The sequence below is a fragment of the Sus scrofa genome, chromosome 7 (genome assembly GCF_000003025.6).
Source record: "Sus scrofa isolate TJ Tabasco breed Duroc chromosome 7, Sscrofa11.1, whole genome shotgun sequence".
Lineage (NCBI taxonomy): Eukaryota > Metazoa > Chordata > Mammalia > Artiodactyla > Suidae > Sus > Sus scrofa.
The window spans coordinates 100,733,883-100,753,769 of NC_010449.5; the positions used below are offsets into that span (position 1 = coordinate 100,733,883).

A 19,887-nucleotide genomic window follows, 5' to 3' on the forward strand; every position below is an offset into this window, starting at 1 on the left:
TCCATAAAAACTTACACTGCAGATTTTATATAAAAATAGAGGTATTGGAAATTTAACAAATAAGCAGCATTCAAGATTGTGCTGCTTGAGTCAGGAATTTTTTGATGAACATACAGAGAAAGAACAACTTATAAATATGAAAGAAAACCAAGTTCCTGGGCACTTGAAATCTTAAAAAAAATCTGCAGAAGAAAATGTTTACTACTGCACATCAAAGCCTTATATCAATACTTGCATTCTACCATGGTATTTCTTAAAATAGCTTAAAGGAAATGCATGCTATGCTTAATTTCTCACTTTGAACAAGAGCAAAAAAAACCTGACCTGGCTTTGCCTAGAACTTTAACTCTCCTAGTACCTCTGCCCCTCATTCATTATGCTTCTAGTCACATGGGCTCTTCCGTTTTTTGAACACAACTTGCTTTCCCCTAAATCTAGGCCTTTGTAGACTGTTGCTCCTAGTTCAAGTGGATTCTCAACCTAAGTCTTGGTTCAAAGGTCATGCAAAGGTGAGGGTTCTTGACTACTCTTGATAAAGAAGCAACCCCTTCCCATCCAATCATTCAGTGTCACAGAACTCTGCTACTCTCTTCAAACATTGCTCACAGTATGAAATTATTTATTTTAGCCATACTTTGGGCATGTGGAAGTTCCTGGGCTAGGGATCAAACCTGCGCTGCAGGTGTGACTTGTGCCTCAGCTGTGGCAACAACAGATCCTTAACCCGCTGCACCTCAAGGGAACTTCCTACTTATCTATTTTATTTATTTATTTTTTACTTATCCACTTTAAAATGTTTATCTGTCTTCCTTATTAAATAATAATAGTAAACACTTATTAAGCACTTATTTTGTGCCACTGTTCTTTTGCTTTATATATATAAACTAAGTTTCATATCAACCTTATAAGGTGTGCACAATGACTATACCAATATTACTGATGAGGAATCCCTTATTCATTAAAGTACCTCCAGTGTTTAGAACAATGCCTGATCCACAGGAGGCATTCAGTCAATATTTTTTGTACAAATTAATTATGTATAACTTTTAGAGATGCTCTATTCTATGCTAAAGGTAAGTATATTTTAGGCCCTGCAGAATGTTCTATATAAGCTCTTGATCTCCTGGAAAATACTGTATCATGGCTATAGATTGAATCTCTAGCTTGTTTTTCTCAGGAATGAGAAAAGGATCAGGTGAGAAGTGTAGATAAGTTACCAAAAAACATGTCTCCCGATATGGGAACTACTAGTGTCACCAAGCTCTCAGTGTGTTCATTTTGGAAGGGATCCTAATGCACACTCCAGTGAGAAAAGCAAGGCTCAGTGCATTCAGATCACACAGCTAGTAACTGACCTCAAAAATCTTTATTTATTTTCAGGATGGAAAAATCTATGCCATATTAAAAATTATAAAACAATCTCTAGAAAATAATACCAAGACCATGAAGAGCTAATTGCCTTTACATAGCAATCATACAGGAAGAGACTCTAAGTAAATGGGTCCCTGGTAGTCACATATGCTCAACATAAAGTTTCAATACTAATTTAGCATACAAGAGCCATTTGCTGCTTCTTACTTGGATATTCCAAAGTTAATAACCCTTTAAATGAGCATCAATAAGATTCTAGCATCTCACAAAGCTGAGTGAAGGACATCTGAAGAGCAAGATTTCTCCATGGTAATTAACTATAAAACCCCCAAATGTGCTGAAGAGACTCAGTATATATCAGAAGGCAAAGGGCATGGGGAGGGTTATCTGAAAAATACAATATGCTCTCAAAAGTATCAGGAGCACTTATGAGCTTTGTTAACAAGATAAAAAAATAACTCATCTGTGAAACGGAATTTTTTTTATTAATGAAAACTGGCAAAGGATTGGACTGACTAAGAGGATGAGCCTATCAACACATCTACCATTTCAGAGGCAGAGTGAAAACACTATGTTCAGGCCTAGATAGTTTGTGCAATCATATGAACAAGGTAATAACATACAATTTATCTTGGGGTTAAAGTTGGATTTTTTTTGGTGGGGGAAGGGTGGAAGGCATTCTTTTAAGGTAATATCATGTAAGTAACATTTCCTATGTAGCTATGTCAGAAGGAAAAATGTAAACACCAGGTTTTTTAAGATATACCACAGAAGCCACAATTTATTTTAAAAAAAAAAGCATTTAGTTCTATTGAGATTTATTTTTTTTTCTGCCTTTCCAATTTTGTATTACTATTAAGTCTTATACAAAGTATTAGAAAAAAAAGTATTTAGAGAGATCAGCGGCCTCAGACTTCCTCAAGGATATATCCCCTGGAACCTTGACTTGTTCACCTCTTACACCTACAGCTAGCATTTTCCATTCTTGCTCTTTCACTCTTGGTATTTCAGTGAGAAGTCCTTAGTTTCTGAATACTAGATCCCTCTGATACAAATCAGAAATGATTTGCACTATAGTGGAAATTCAACAATCCAATAAACTATTTTCATCATTATGTCAAGAACCTTGCCTATCAGCATCCTGAATAATAATGAATTTTTAAAATCTCATTTTGTACATTTAGTAGCCAATTCCTACTTTTAAAACAAGAAAATGAGTGGGTTTTTTTTTTTTTTTTTTTTGGTTTTTGTTTTTGTTAATGGCCACACCTGAGGAATATGGAGGTTACCAGGCCAGGGACTGAATCTGAGCTGCAGCTACGACCTATTCCGTAGCTGTGACAAGGCTGGATCCTTTAACCCACTCCCATGCTTGGTTGGGCTGGCAATCAAACCTGAGCCTCAGCAGCAAGGTTAGCTACCACAGCCAGATTCTAAATCCATTGCACCACAGCAAGAACTCCAAGGAAAATCAGTGGTTTTAATACAGGGCAAAGCTAATACCTCCAACTCCCCTCCCAGGGCCTTTAAGTTGTTTCTGGTTAAAACAATGGGGGCGGGGGGGGGGGTGGCAGCAGGCAGAGAGCAGGAGGCACTACTGGAATTTGCTCCTTATGTTAAATATAATACAATGCTCAAGACAGTTCCCCTCCTCCAAACGTGAATGCAGTTAATGCTGCATCTTTAAACACACTCAAAAACTTCATTAATCCATCCACTTTTAAAAAAATTTGTGTAAGGAATTCAAATGTATATTCCAGGGTATAAAGTTCAGCAAGGAAATACATCCATCATAAACAATATTAAGACACTCCAGGTGGTCACTCTATTTGCTATCCTTTCTCCTCAAATCATTGAATGCCATATATATATTTTTTGATCTTCAGTATGAATAATGATCATTATTTTTTAAAAAGCAGTTTTAGGTTCACAGCAAAATTAAAAGGAAGGTAGAGAGATTTCCCATATACTCTCCACCCCTAAACAAGCATAGCTTCCCACATTAGTGAGTTATGAACCTGAGAATGGTACCTCAATAGACTACTTGTCTTGGGTTTATTCCTTCCTAGTGGTTGCATTACAGACAAACATGTAAGGCTTTTACTGTATGGGGAACAATACTTTGGAGACCTTACTTGGCCAGAATACTGAAACCTAAAAATAAACAGTTCAGTTTTAACATTTCTACTCTACTTTCAATACAAAATAATTGCCATTATACATGAAAAATGGGCTAAAACTGTATTTTATTCAAAATCACACAACCTGTCAATGTCAGATTATTTTCCTAAAATGTTGCTTTTTCCTAAAAAATGAGAGAGAAGAGGTAGCACATACCGAAAAAGAATAGTTATTATTCCAAAGGAGAGATATACTAAAACGAAGACAAGTGAAGGCCTCCATGACACAGGGTAAATTACCAGTATATGCCATGCATGTATAGGGACCTATTTTTCCCTTTGCAAGAGTGGACTATGCCTCCGTACAGGCTTCATGAGAAGCAGTTTTCTGTTATTCAGTAAAAATTGCTATCATTCCTCCAACAAACACTTTTGAGTGTTTATGTGTAAAGCTGTCAAGCACTAAGTTAGGTGCCAAAGAGGAAAATACAAACTGAAGAATGAGTTGTAATTTGAAAGAATTTAGTCAGTAAAAGAACCAAAAGAGGGCTTTCCCCAGCACAGGAGGGTACCCAGGGGAAGTTTCCAAGGTGTGAAAGAATGTGCCAAAACAGGGGAACTGCAAGAAGGTCCTCATAGCAGACATTTATAGGGAATGCCTGAGAGTTTCCTCTTTTTTAACAACCACCTATAACAGCGATTATTTTGTACTGAAACAGAATGGCTAAAACTGGGCCTTTTTTTGGATTTCACTATCTCGGTCATGAAAGTTGATGCTAGCCTAGAAAGGTAAGCAAGGGATCAACGTGCCATATGGTGCTTGGTTGGTTCTTATCGTAAAGGCCATGGAAAGATTTCAAGTGTGCATGATTGTGTGTGTTTATGTGGGGGAGACAGAGAGAGAAAGATAAACAGAAAAGCATGAGTGAATTTGTTTTTTCAGGCAGGCAAGATAAATGCCAAGGAAATGGGTTCAGATTCTGCTGCAGTAAATCAAGCAAGAAAAGATAAGATCTGAACTAAGTAGCAGAGAAGGGACTATACCTCAGAAATGTTAAGGAAGTAGGAAAAACCACGGTGACTAAACAGATGGAGGGTCCAAGAGAAACACAACAAGAATGGAATGATTGTTAAGCAAAGGCTTTTTAGAGAACATACTGGTTTATGTGTCATATTTGAAATGTGAACATTCTTTGTCCCAATACATACACTAAGAATTTATTTTACACAAATATTCATGTGCAAAAATATGTTTATATATGGATCTTGAAAAAAGCACTGTTTGCAAAACTAAAAAATTGGAAACCACTAATGCTCAAAAAAAAATTAGGTCACAAGCACACCATGAAAATCTATATAGTTTTTTTTTTAATGAAGTAGACCTATATGTACTAACAAAAATCTTCAAAACATATTAAGTGAAAAAAAAGCAAGTCTATGGGAATTATGAGAAAATCCCATTCCTGCTAAAAAAAAAAGATGCATATGTTTGTGTGTGTACATGTGTAAAGTGGGAATACATATACATAAATATCTAAATCTATAACCGAGGTCGGGAAAGATATTTTCATTGTAGTAACAGCAATTATAATTACCTCTGGGAAGCAAAGTGGGAGAAGTAGGTGGGACTGTATATACTCAAGTACATATAGTTGGTATCTTTTACAAGAGTTTATTATTAATGTAAATTTAAGAGAAAAGCAAGCACAGTCAAATGCTGACAGGAAGGAGCCAATAAGAGAGGGGAGATGAAAGATATCCTTAAGAATAACAAAAAGGTGAGGTTACAAAGGAAAGGGGAAGAGATGAGATCCAGGATACACTAGAACACACTTAGCAAGATTAGGTTTAGATAGAAGAGATTTATTATAAAGACAAAAGGAACAGTCAAGACAAAAAGACAAGTGCAGGAAAAAGAATGTTGATAATTTTCTTCCACTAGCCTTATCTGTAAATAGGTGGGGAGTCGCTTTCCAAAATGAGGGGATGGAAAAGAGCAGGAGTTAAAGCTCCCTACCAAGAGGGACCAGCTGAAACCTGAGATATAAATTTGTATGACTGCCTAATTGTTTCCCCCCAAAGCTCAACAGCCATGACATAGGAGCAAAGGATGGTTTATCATTACTGCTGTCTTAGAGGGTAAAATGAAAATGTTTCAGAGAAAGAGAAGAGACAAAGGACAGGTTCTGATGATTAAGTACTTTCCCCAATATCTTCAATTCTAAAAAGATTTTTTTTTAAACCTCTATTTGGAGTATTTATTTATAAGAAAAAAACTCGATCTTAAAGCAGAGTTCCTTTGCTCTGAGTGTGGCTGCCCTGTGATGAGATAATTTTAAGTAAAACTTTATTTTTGGTCTTTGGATTACTTTGTAAGCAGGCCCATGCTAAAACCAGCATGTGTTAGTTTTGTGCTTAAGTGAGAAAGAAGTTTGTATGATTATATTCAAACGAACCATTAAAATAATTAAGCATCTATGTACTTTATGAGTCCATGGAAGAGAAACAGAAGAAACTATAGACAAAACTAAATTTTGACATTTTTAGGGTGCTAGGATTTTAAAAATTTGCTAGCATTTAAAAAAGTTAGTACTAGAAAAGAATTGTTTTTAATATACAGTGCTGTACATCAATTATATCTCAATAAAACTGGAAGAAAAAAAGAATTATTTTAAAAATGTAAAACAAATACATACAAACCCTAAGTATATATAAGCTATTATCAATTTGGGGAATTTCGAAGGAAAAAGTCATTGCTATTATGAAGTCACTTTTAATTAGCCTAAGTATGCTTCACTGTTATTTTTAACATAAACTAAATGACCAGAGATTTATCATTTTCACACAATTAAAAAAACTCCTCGTACAGTATTTATCAATGGAGAAAAAAAAATTAGTAAGAGGGTTACCTTGTCTTTTGACTGTCCTTGTCGAGCAATTGCATCATACTTAATTTTTCCTTCAGCATCCACCTGAATGGCCAGTGCATTTGACATTTTTTTCTTTCGTCCCATATCCAGAGGATACTGGGCCACATGGATCTCTGGGAAAGCACCTCCATCTCCAAAATCCTATATGTTAAAAAGAAATAAGAATTTATTTAATAATAATTTGAAGAGGTCCCTGGTGGCATAGAGGGTTAAGGATCTGGTGGTGTTACTGCTATGGTTTGGGTTTGATCCCTGGCCAAGGAATGTCCACATGCCGTGGATGTGGCCAAAAAAGAATATTTAATAGTAATTTGAGATTCAACATATACTCATTCATTCAACAAATAATTATTAGCCCTTATTATGCTAGACGCTAGAGATACAGCAGTAAACAAAACAGAAGTTCCTGATCTTGTGGAGTGTACATTTCCGTAGGAAAAAACATAAAAAGCATAATTTTTGGCTTGTAATAAACACCTTGAAAGCAAGAAAGGGACTAGGAAGAGGGGCTATTTTCAATAGTGTGGTTGAGATAGTCTTTGTGAAGAGGTAACATGAACTGAAGCCTGAATGATGAGAAATCAGTCATGGGAGGATCTGCGGGAAGCATTTACTAGGCAGATTCAAACAGCAAGTGAGAAGGTTCTGCTGCAAGAATGAGGTTGGAGTTCCCGTCGTGGCGCAGTGGTTAATGAATCCGACTAGGAACCATGAGGTTGCAGGTTCGATCCCTGACCTCGCTCAGTGGGTTGACGATCCGGCGTTGTTGCCGTGAGCTGTGGTGTAGGTTGCAGACGCGGCTCGGATCCCGCGTTGCTGTGGCTCTGGCGTAGGCCCCGGTGGCTACAGCTCCGATTCAACCCCTAGCCTGGGAACCTCCATATGCTGCGGGAGCGGCCCAAGAAATAGCAACAGCAACAACAACAACAAAGACAAAAGACAAACCCCCCCCCAAAAAAAAAAAAAGAATGAGGTTGGCATGTTCTAGGAAGAATGTCCAGTGGGGCTGTAGCTTACTGAGGGCAGAGGAGCAGACACATAGGTGATACAGCTGCATGAGCAGACAAACACCAGATCAGGAAAGGGATCCTAAACCACGGCAAGGATATGGATTTTATGTACATGGCAGGAAGAAATTAGGCAAATTGTTTAGCATAAGAAAAAGATTTTGTTTTAGCATACATAATTTTCTTTGTGAAGAACTCACTATAGAAGTCAAGCTATAGTTAGAGCAGAAATGTAAAGAATTATATTTCTTCTTCAGATTTTAATAATGTACTATTTATTCAGTGTTCCATGAGAAGCGGATAAATAGGAAATGAGTTCACCACATTTCTAATGATGATTATATACAATGGTTTAGAAGAGAGAATTAAGACTTCTAAAGTAAGGAGTTCCTGTCATGGCTCAGTGGTTAACAAATCTGACTAGGAACCAGTAGGTTACGGGTTCGATCCCTGGCTTTGCTCAGTGGGTTAAGGGTCTGGTGTTGCTGTGAGCCGTGGTACACGTCGCAGACATGGCTCAGATCCTGCCTTGCTGTGGCTCTGGTGTAGGCCGGCAGTTACAGCTCCCATTAGACCCCTAGCCTGGGAACCTCCATGTGCCACGGGAGCAGCCCTAGAAATGGCAAAAAGACAAAAAAAAAAAAAAAAAGATTTCTAAAGTAAAACAAGCTAAGTAAAGTCTGTTGATGAAGTTTAATAATACAAAAAAGTATGTCATCAAATTAATACATGAATACCAAACATTAAATACTTTTGTTAGATTTAATATTTGCTTAGTACCTTATTATAATGTACAAAATATAATCCACACATATTGTCTTATAATTCTTAAAAGCCTCATATTTCCTATGGAAAAAATTCAACTTTAGATAAACTAAGTTAAAAATGATATTTTTCCCAGGTTTTATGGTAGTTATGCAGGACTTGAACCCAGATCTTTTTTTTTCCCCCCCAGCAGTGAAAGCATCGAGTCTGAGTCACTAGACCGCCAGGGAACTCCCTGACCCAGATCATTTGACTTCAAAAAAAATCTCTGAATTTTCTGCTAAACTGAAATACGACAGGAAAAATATATTAATATCAATCATTTGGCAGGGGTTTGATGAAAAAAATTATGAAAATAGCCACTTTTATATTACCTCTTTCTTCAAGAAATATTCCATCAGACCCTGGATATATGACTTTCTAGGTACAAAATGCTTACTTGCTAGAGAAAGGTTTGCCTTTTTTTTTAACTAAACAATAAAGCTAAAGGAGACATTTTCTTGTAAATTAGGCAGAAAATAGTTAAAACGTTCCCAAGAAAGGTGCTATCTGTACTCTGGGCCATCATTCTGACACATGCTCAGATTTGCTAGAGTTCTTCAACTAAAATAAGCACTTCAGGACTGTAGTTGTTGCATTAGGTAATCATTAAGCTTGCCAGAAAATCATAGCTTTTACTTTGAAAACTAGAACAAAATGCTTTCTTCCAAGAACATTTGCTCCCCTCAAGAAGCATTCACAGTGTTTTTTCTTTTTTTTTTTGCCACATTCAGAGCATGTGCAAGGTCCTGGGCCACCAGACTGAACCTGTGTCAGAACAGTGACCTGAGCCACTGGAGTGACAACGGCAGATCCTTAACCCACTGAGCCACATGGGAACTCCACAGTATTTCTATTAGCTGGTCATTCTGGTTTGATTTTCAAATAAACTATTCTGCTCCACCAGGATACATGAAATAACTTTGTCAAGTAAAATTTTAAAAGGTAATAGCACCTGAATGTTGTCCTGATGTTGAAATGCAAGTAAGAATGAAATTTATGTCATATGTGAAATGATGCCTGCCACACCCTCTAATCTATTGAGGCCAAACACCAGAATATCTATAATCCCTTAAAAGAGACACTCAAGTCTTCTATTAAATAATGGCAAGTACTACCTTTTTGCCCCAAATAAGCATTACAGCCTCCTTGATGATCTTTTATTTTGCTCTGTTTCTCACAAATTAATTATCAGTGAAAATAAAAGTAATACAAATCCTTTCATAGTTGTCGTAAGACTGGCCTTCACATACCAGAGTTAATGAGGACCAGAGGACAGCTGAGCCAAACCAATCAGCAAAAAACCACCAGGGAATATGTTAGGAAAGAAAAGATGTGCTCTATCTAGTTGGGTGTTCGTCTTCTAGACTCTATAAAGATTCTGGTAGGTAGGGGTAATGACAAGTGTACAGAGGCCAAGAAGCTGCCTTCTTGAAGCTGGCCTTGCTAAACAGCATGTTTCAGTGCAAATAAACTAAATACACTTAGTTCACTATGATCACCACTGGAGCCATATGAAAAAGAGTTTCGAATTTATAAAATTAAAACCATATACAAAATATTAAAAAAGTGAACAATGAAAATATCTGGGTTCAAAAATGAATAGGCACAGAGACTTTTAACAGGGTATTACATAGGAATCTCCCTTGGGAAGTGGAGGAGGAAAATTTGCAGGAGTCAGAATGAATAGAGGGAGATGAAGAAAAAGCCTTAATGAAACAGGATGCAGCCTTGGGAAGCAAGTCTCAAATGTTTGCTTTTTTCCCTGGATAATGTGCCACAGATGCAGCAATGCCAGATCCTTAACCTAATGTGCCACAAGAGAACTTCCTAGGCATATATTAACATTCTCAAATTGAAGATAAGACAGACAAAGAAAGGATAGGATCTTCCCAGGGTCACACAAATAGTTAAGGGGCACAGCTATAATGTAAAAACAGTTATTTTAATTAATTAATTAAAAAAAAACCCCTCCTTGTCAGTGTTCTTGTCCACTAAGACATAACAGGAAAGAAATTAAAAAAAAAAGAAATGCTGCTGGAGTTTTCCCTGGAGGAAAGTGGTTTCTTTTTTTTTTTTTTTTTTTTTTTTTAATTATTATTTTCCCACTGTACAGCAAGGGGGTCAGGTCATCCTTAGATGTATACATTGCAGGAAAGTGGTTTCTTCAGGGTGCTATGGCATACTGCATGTAGGGAAGGAGGAGGGAAAGGCACCAGAGCATAAAATCATTCTTTCATTTTTTTCCTCTTACTTTCCTATTATTTTCCATGTACTATAATCCCTGATTTATAAAGGGTATGTTAAGTTTCTTCTGCAAGTGTTCAACGGTCTGACATAAGAAGAGACATAAATTGGTACACTTCTCCAGTGATCAGAAAGCAGTGACAATGGGAAGAAAAAGTCCAATCTTCTGAGGGACGTAAATGACTTAAGCTCACACAAAATTTCTATCATGTTGACACTCATATACAGAGGACTTGGGGTTTAAATTTGTATTACTATTATTTACCTCTAATAACCGAGGTATCCACCCTTTCCGGTAGCCGTATGGGGGAGGTTCTCTTCGGGAGGAGACCAGTGAGGTCTGTCGTGATCGCTGGGATCTTGCCTTTTCTTCAGCCTCAAGCTGGTCCTGAGATAGCTGAGTAGGTGCAGGTAAAAAGCTATAAGCAAAGATAATAAAAGTCAGCATTTTAAAAACTCTTACATTTGATTATTGCAATTTGGCCATCAGACACTATTTTCCTATAACACTTTCTCCCTTGAGCAAAACAGCAAACTTTCCAATGATTTATGGCAGTGCTGAATATGAGTCATTTTATTATGCCTGAAAAGAAATAAGTACTCAGAGACATAGAGTAAAAACATCTGAGCAGGATGCAGGCAACTAGTGCCTAAATAAAAAATTAACAGATATTTCACATAATAGATAAACTACCAAGTTTTTATGCTAACCACATTTTTCTTGTAACAAGCAAGTAAACATTTTCTTTTACACTGGTCAATTCTCCAGTGTATGGTTTTCTTAGTGTCTTTATCCTTCCTATATGCCTTATTTTTAACTATACACTTATGCTTCCTACTTTTTTTCCCTTTCAGGGTTGCACCTGTCATATGGTACGGCATATGAAAGTTCAATATACCATACCATTCCATATGGACTATGGTATGCTATGATATATTGAAAGTTCCCAGGCTATGCCACAGCTACAGCAACTCCATATTTAAGCTGCATCTGTGACCTATGCCACACCTTGCAGCAATGCCAGATCCTTAACCCACTGAGTGAGACCAGGGATCAAATCCACATCTTCATGGATACTAGTCAGGTTCTTAACCTGCTGAACCACAACAGAAACTCCTAAGCTTCCTACTTTTAAATATTTTGCCATCAATTAAAAAAAAAAAAAGTATTAGCACTGAATGTAACAAAGACATGGATTTACACAAAATAGAAAACACTAGTTGCATATTTAAGTGCATTTTCCCAAGGGTATTTAATTTAGAATGGAATTTAAAACTTAAGAGGCAAAGACTCAAAGCAGAAATTCTATAGATGTAATTTGGTATTCTTTAATCAAAGCAATCTTTCTACTAAACCATTCTTAACCTTTAAGTATGATAAATGTTATAGAGATACCCCAAAGTACCACGAAAGGATTCCAGTAGATGAATAATATGTTTAATGGAAAAGTTAAGGCTCCTTTGTGATTCTTTGCTAGTAAGCATATCTGAATAAGCAGTAGAGCTTATTGATACAAAATATTTATTGATTGATTAGGTGTAGGCATTGTGCTAGGTAGGCAATGAGACTATGAACTGAGAAAGATAACTGACAATCTTGCAGGTGAGAGAGACAATCAAATAATCACAAAAATCCCTAATTACAAATTATACTAAGTGACAAGAAAAAGTATAAAGTCTATGACAGCATATGTCAGAGAGATCCAATCCATTCTGACAGATCAGGTAATGTGATGGCTAAGAAGCTCAGAGTTCAAATCTCACCTACGCCACTCACTAACCTGGATTAGTTACCTACCTCTCTGACCCTCAGTTTTCTCATCTGTAATGACGGACCAAAAGATTACCTACCTCACAGAGCTGTTATAAATATTAAATTATAACGCCCATGAACCACATGGCACAGTGTCTAGATACCATCCAACATGTACTCCGTAAGTATTTGATTATTTGGAGCTGTTCCATGATTCCCCTGGTTTGGGTTGTCTCCCTATAGTCTCAAAAGACCCTCTGTGTACCACAATTATAACATCTGTCTTACTGTACCACAATTATCTACTCATTTACTCTTTCTCTCACTAGACTTTGGGTAACCTGAGGGCAGGAACCACATCTTCTGTTTCTGCCACCCCTAACTCTCCAGGAATTATCTAGCTAGCTCATGGTTGGGCCTACTTAAATATTGGCAAGAGAAATAAATTCACTCTACCCTTTGCACTCACCATTTTTATGTCACTACAACCTTACTGCCTTTCCTTAAACAAGTCGTCTCAGGATCTTTACATTTGCTTTTCCACTGCCATAAAAAATTCTATTTACTTATCAAGAAAACGCTTTCCCAAACTTTTTAGTGCTTGTTTCTTAGTATTCATGTCCCAGCTCCACTATACCTCCCTCGCAGCTGCTAAATGACCACCTTAACCAAAACAGCATTCCACTCCACACTGAGTCACTCTCTATCCCTTTATCTGTATTTTATTCTTAGTACTTAATACCTGAAGTTGCATCATTGATTTGTTTACTCCTAGTCTGTCTCCCCTAGAATGTAAGCTGTGAGGATAAGACTGATTCAATGCTGTAAAACCAACACTAGCCTTGCACATGGTGGATTTTCAACACATGCATATTTACTGAGTGAATGAATAAATGGATGGATGAATGGAATCAAAATTCTGGGCTTTTTGGTAAACCATGCAGTACCCAATACATGGGAGGGATACAAAGACAGTAACAAAGAAGCCAAAATATTTGTTTCATTTCTCTTTTCTTTTCTTCCTCCCCTCCTTCCCCTTCTTTCTTTTTGGCCCCACCCACGGCATACAAAAGTTCCTAGGCCAGGGATCAAACCCGAGCCATAGCAGCAACCAAGGCCACAGCAGTGACAATGTGGGATCCTTAACGCACTGTTGATAGAACTAGTTACTAAAATGATCAAAAAGCAGGCACCCTGCCAAAGCAGAGTTTGGACAATCCAGTAAACAGGTAGCCTGACCTGGATTATGGTGAGAACACACCGTAGCCTTCCAGAAGGTCTTAATCTCCTTGTTCCCCATAAAGGATGACATTCCCATAATGAAATACACTTCTATAGTGGGAGTGGGCTGCATATGTAAACAGAAAGTCTACTTCGGTGTTTCTCAACAGGGGGCAACTTATCTACAATGTAGATACTTGACAAGGTCTGGAGCTATTCTGATTGTTAGAATTTGGGGGGTAAAGGGGAGAGAGGGAGTGAAGGTGCCACTGATATCTAGTGAGTAGAGGCCAAAGATATTGCTAAACATCTTAATATGCCCAAGACAAGAACGAAATATCCAGTCCAAAATGTCAACAGTGCCACTGTACAGGCACCTTAGTCTATCTTTTCCCCTTTATTAAAGAAATTGTATTAAATGCAAATGAAATTATTTGATACATAACCTTAAATACAGGAGTTCAGAAAGTTAAATCAGTATGACTTTAGATCTTTAGTTAGTAACAATCAACTGTGATACCAAGACTGTAATACATCAATATGTCAAGTCCCTGCTGTTAAGAATCCCTGGTAGATCTTAGAGATAATAATATTTTACCTGAAAACTTGAGACCATCTCTAAAAATCAAGTCAGCTAAAACTCAACAAAACCAGAAAGCTATGTAAGTTCCTAAGACAAACTATTTAAAGACTGAACTCTGTCACTGCAATTTTAAGCACAAAATAACCACAATATGTCTGGTATTTTCAAATTCCATTTTTTCCACAAAGCCTTTCTTCCTAATTCTACTAGTCTTTGTCACACTGCCTCCCATCTGGAGGGCACTCAATCGAATATTTGCTGCCTGCAACCTTTATTTACTAAAGAAAACTCTCCAGTTCATCTAGCCCATTCCATCTTATTTTTTTGCAATTAAGGTTAGTACAACACAATAAGCATTCTGTGTTGTCCTTTAATATCTATATTCCTGTACTTCATCTTCCCTGCAGCCAAGGACTGTCAGATTTCCTTCTATATATACACAGTCCCTAGGATAGACCAAGGCACCCGAAAGTTATCCCCCAAAGAACTAATTCGAATATCTTTAGGATTCTTAACTGTCATCAGCCAGGAAAAATGTGTATGAGGGGAATGAAGCGTGTTTAGGGAGTCCAAGCGGATCTCCTAACACGACTACTTTCCTTACCCTGTTTGACACCCAACTTTTTCTGTTTCGGCGTTTGTTGGTAAGAAAAGTTTTTCTTCTTAGATGGGGCAACAAGGTCGCAGACTAGTAGGAGTTACGTAACAACTAGGAATATTTCTCCTTAAGCATCTTTTTCTTAAGGGCGGGGACCACTTTACTTGCGGTTGCCAAGGCAACTGGGAACAGCAAAAATGTGAAGTAGTTCTATCTATGGAAGAAATGCTAAGATCCGATGTTAAAGTGCGGAGCAGCGGCGCGAATTAGGAGACAGCGGCCACTACTGTGGCTGATGTGAAGTCTCCGTTCAGTGTCGGGCCCCGTTTTTCAAGGAATCCTTGTTTCGGGACAGAGAAAGAAAAGACTTCGGCAAACAAACGGCCCGGCCGTCGCCTCCTGCCCGCCTCACTCCGCCCAGACAAATAAGCCACTGCCCTCCATACCCCCATCGCGCCCACCCGAGCCGCGGACCCGAAGGAGCGATCTCCACCACCCCAAAATGCTTAAGCGAAAAACACGTGCGAATCCTCAGCATCTCAGACCAGAGAACTATTCGCCATGCCGCGGCTTTCGGCCCTAGTGAGGGGGCGAACTCAACCCGGGAAGCCACTCGGGAAAGACCCCAGCTTCGGAGAGGCCTAGTCGTCCCGGCGGCTGGAGGGAGGGCTTAGCCTTGGCCTAGTCGCTCTGTGGCCCGGGCCTGGCTACCGCCCGGAGACTATAAACAGAGAAATAAAAACGGAGGGTACTCCCAGACCCTTCCGTATCGAGGACCCCAATCAACAACCCACCTGGTGAGCGCCATCTTCTTCCGCTTCTTCCAGCGCGAGCGACAGTACCGCGGGGCGGGTCTTTACCCGCGAAGGGTTGGGGAGAGGAAGGAGCGCGCGATGCGCAGGCGCCCTAGCCGAAGGGCCTTCTGGGATTTGTAGTTCTTTGCGCAAGATTACAATTTGGTTCTTTTCTAACCAGTTACAGAATAAGCGCTTCAGTTAAGAAAACGCAAATGCATCACTCTTACACTATGACATGATACAGCATTCCCTAGGCAAAATACTAACAAATTTGAGATGTTTTTTAAGTCTTTTTTTATTCCCCACTCTGTCTCATTTCTTTTGTTATGGTTCCAAATACAAAAGCCTTCGGGGGGCGGGGGGGGGAACGTTAAATAAGAGTTGGGTTAAATCAAATGGTTGGGAAATTGTGAGACTGGAGAATAGAGAGTTCTTGGGCGCTCTGAAAACTTTCATACTCAAAAGTTTTTACACGCGGTTCCCTACGTAACACTCCACCTCCAAAACACTCTCCAGGGGAGGTATTTTGTGATCCTTAGTAATTATCTTTGGAACACTCCTTAGGTGTATTATGTATGTATGTCTTTATGTATGTATGGCTTAGATTGTCTTTTACATAGTTTGTGGGTTCAACATAGTCTTTGATGAAGTGATAGGATAAACGAAATCTTCACAGTGGGAAGAGGGAGGTGGATGGAATATACTGTAAATGAAACAAGGTTAGCTATGAATTTTAATCACTGTTGAAGCTAGATAATGGGGAAATGGTGTTCCTTATACAATTCTCTCTACTTTTTTATACGTTGGAAACTTTCCATGGTATAGAAACAAACTTTTAATAGTAGCATAGCACACATACAGAAACGTTGCCTACAGAAGTGTATAGTTTGAATATTCACAAACCAAACACCGTAGTATGAGCAGAGGCAGCAACACCACCTCCAACTCCACCTCCAACTCTTGATTTCTGGTGTGACACGACGTTCTAGGCTAGTTTAGTACTTTTTCTGCCCTAGACTTTCAATCAGTCATTTTTCCAAGGAGCTTTCCTTTAAGTGGAAAAGTGATATTTAGAGAAAAAGACCTGGATGCTACAAATGCTCACTGTTACTGGGCAATTGCTGTTTGTAAACCTTTTCAGTGGACAGAGCTAGAAAGTTCACATATCCACATACTTTTTTTTTTTTTTTGCCATTTTTGAGGCCGCTCTTGCGGCATATGGAGGTTCCCAGGCTAGGAGTCTAATCGGAGCCGTAGCCACCAGTCTACGCCAGAGCCACAGCAACGTGGGATCCGAGCCGCGTCTGCGACCTACACCACAGCTCACGGCAACGCTGGATCGTTAACCCACTGAGCAAGGGCAGGGACCGAACCCGCAACCTCATGGTTCCTAGTCGGATTCGTTAACCACGGCGCCACCACGGGAACTCCCAATCATACTTTTTGAGAAACTCCATCATGCATTCATACTAATAGTTCCAATGCAAGATTAGGATTACACAGATTTTACCTAACTTTGATTTTATATGCATATCTCTTCTGAAGATGATGGTATTGGTACCTAATGTGTTAAGATAATTACTCATTTGCTTTATCTTATGTTATATATGTATATATATAATGGTTTCATAATAAACTTTTCTAATATGATGACTAAAGATATGCCTAATGATAATAGTTTCTGAATTTTTTTCAATGACTTTTTTTTTTTTTTTTTTTTGGTCTTTTTGCTATTTCTTTGGGCCGCTCCCACAGCATATGGAGGTTCCCAGGCTAGGGGTCGAATCGGAGCTGTAGCTGCCGGCCTACACCAGAGCCACAGCAACGTGGGATCCAAGCCGCGTCTGCAACCTACACCACAGCTCACGGCAGCACCAGATCCTTAACCCACTGAGCAACGGCAGGGACCGAACCCTCAACCTCATGGTTCCCGGTCGGATTCGTTAACCACTGTGCCACGACGGGAACTCCTTTTCAATGATTTTTTTTTTGTCCTCAGGGTATATCTTTCTAAGCACATACAGTCAAATTGCATTGCTTTAAAATGACTTGGAATAATTCCTCTCTGTGTGACTACACCACTAACTTGATACTCAGGTTTACATATTTCATTTTGCTTTGGATTTTTAGGAGTTGATTTTTTAAAAATAGTTTGGTAAAACATTTAAATGGTTTCAAAGCCAAAAGTTACCAAATGGTAACTACCAATGGGTAGTACATTTAGAGAAGTCTAGATTATTTCCCTGCTCCTACCTGCTTTTTCCCTTTCTTTTTTTTTCTTTTTCTTTTTTTTTTTTTTGTTGTTGTTGTCTTTTTGCCTCTTCTTGAGCCGATCCCGCGGCATATGGAGGTTCCCTGGCTAGGGGTCTAATCGGAGCTGTAGCCACTGGCCTACACCAGAGCCACAACAATGCTGGATCCGAGCCTCATCTGCAACCTACACCACAGCTCATGGCAACGCCAGATCCTTTACCCATTGAGCAAGGCCAGGGATCGAACCCGCAACCTCATGGTTCCTAGTCAGATTTGTTAACCACTGCGCCACGACAGGAACTTCTCCCTTTCTCTTTCTATAGATAACCTCAAAAATATCTTTTATAGTTTATCCTTCATTTAGAAGTACACACAGGGAGTTCCTGTTTTGGCACAGCAGAAACAATCCAATGACTATCCTTGAGGATGCAGTTTCCATCCCTGGCCTTGCTCAGTGGATTAAGGATCCAGTGTTGCTCTAAGTGTAGGTTGCAGATGCAGCGCGGATCCGGCATTGCTGTGGCTGTGGTGTAGGCCGGCAGCTACAGCTTTGATTCGCCCCCTAGCCTGGGAACTTCCATATGTTGTGGGTACGGCCCTAAAGAGACCAAAAAAAAAAAAAAAAAAAAAAAAGTACACACAAATACGTATATATTTTTATACTTCTCTTTCTTTCAAATAGCAGATACCATACATGACTTTCTCCACTTTAATTTTTTCCACTTGTTAGTATCTCTTGGAGCTTACTCCTTTGCAGTATATAGAGATTATGTTGGAGATTCTGAGTGAAGAAAAACCGTGATCTGACTTATGTTTTAAGAAGATCACTGTGGAGTTCCCGTCGTGGCGCAGTGGTTAACGAATCCGACTAGGAACCATGAGGTTGCGGGTTCGGTCCCTGCCCTTGCTCAGTGGGTTAACGATCCGGCGTTGCCGTGAGCTGTGGTGTAGGTCGCAGACGCGGCTCGGATCCCGCGTTGCTGTGGCTCTGGCGTAGGCCGGTGGCTACAGCTCTGATTCAACCCCTAGCCTGGGAACCTCCATGTGCTGCGGGAGCGGCCCAAGAAATAGCAAAAACAACAACAACAACAACAAAAGACAAAAAAAAAAAAAAAAGTATTAAAGATCACTGTGACTGTGTTGAAAATGGACTCCAAGAAGCAAGGATGGATACAGGAGACCAGTGGATATCTTTGGAGATATCTGGGGAGAGATCCTTATAGCTCGGGCAAGGAGTTAGTGGATATGGTGAGTAGAGATTGGAATACCAACCTATTTTGAAGGTCTAATCAACAAATTTTTTTTTTTTTTTGGTCTTTTGTCTTTTCTAAGGCCACTCCTGCGGCATATGGAGGTTCCCAGGCTAGGGGTTGAATCCGAGCTGTAGCCGCCGGCCTACAGCGGAGCCACAGCAACGCGGGATCCGAGCCGCGTCTGCAACCTACACCACAGCTCACAGCAACGCCAGATCCTTAACCCACTGAGCAAGGCCAGGGACCGAACCCGCAACCTCATGGTTCCTAGTCGGATTCCTTAACCACTGCGCCACGACAGGAACTCCCCTAATCAACAAATTTTGATGATGGAATTGATATGAGATGTGAATGAGAGTGATCAAAGATGACTCCAACTAGGATAGAATCACCATTTACTAAGATGGGAAAACTACAAGAGGGTTGTGTTTGTGGAGATCAGGCATTTGGTTCTGAACACGGTACATTTGAAATGTCTTGTTAGCCAAGTGGGCAGTTTATATACAAGTTTGAAATGTGGGAAAAATGTCTAGGTTGGAGACCTTTGGAGGCAGATGGTATTTATATTCATGATACCAGATGAATTTACTAAGGGAATAAGTGTAGCTACAGAAGAGATGTGGTCCAAGGACATACTTCTGGAGTTTAGAGCTTGTGGAGATGGGAGAAACCAGTAAAAAAGACTGAGAGAGAATTGCTAGAGTTTTGACCAGTGGAATCAGGAGAAAAAGCATCTGTCTTTCTTTTGGATCCAAAGCCATAAGGTTGTAGGTATGAGTTACTGGTATCTATCTTTCCTGACAAATAGCAAGGGCCTCTGACAAGCAAGAATGAAGCCACCATGTAAAAAGGAGAGACCAGAGGGTAAAGAGAAGGAAAATTGGAGATTGATAGAGATTGAGAACTCTGAAAACGTCATGACAGATCCTGGCTCCAGCAGTGCCTGAAAG

The 19,887-nt window shown here is 39.2% G+C and overlaps 1 protein-coding gene across 1 annotated transcript in view; it reads right to left on the minus strand.

Moving 5' to 3' along the window:
• Positions 1–15,532, minus strand: part of SNW1 (SNW domain containing 1) — a 31,117-nt gene extending 15,585 nt beyond the window's left edge. The window contains exons 1-3 of the mRNA XM_021099555.1: positions 15,429–15,532; positions 10,745–10,898; positions 6,401–6,562 (exon numbers count right to left, since the gene is read on the minus strand). Coding sequence (XP_020955214.1) covers positions 6,401–6,562; positions 10,745–10,898; positions 15,429–15,442 — 330 coding nt within the window. The 5' untranslated portion in view covers positions 15,443–15,532. The remainder of the gene's footprint in view (positions 1–6,400; positions 6,563–10,744; positions 10,899–15,428) is intronic.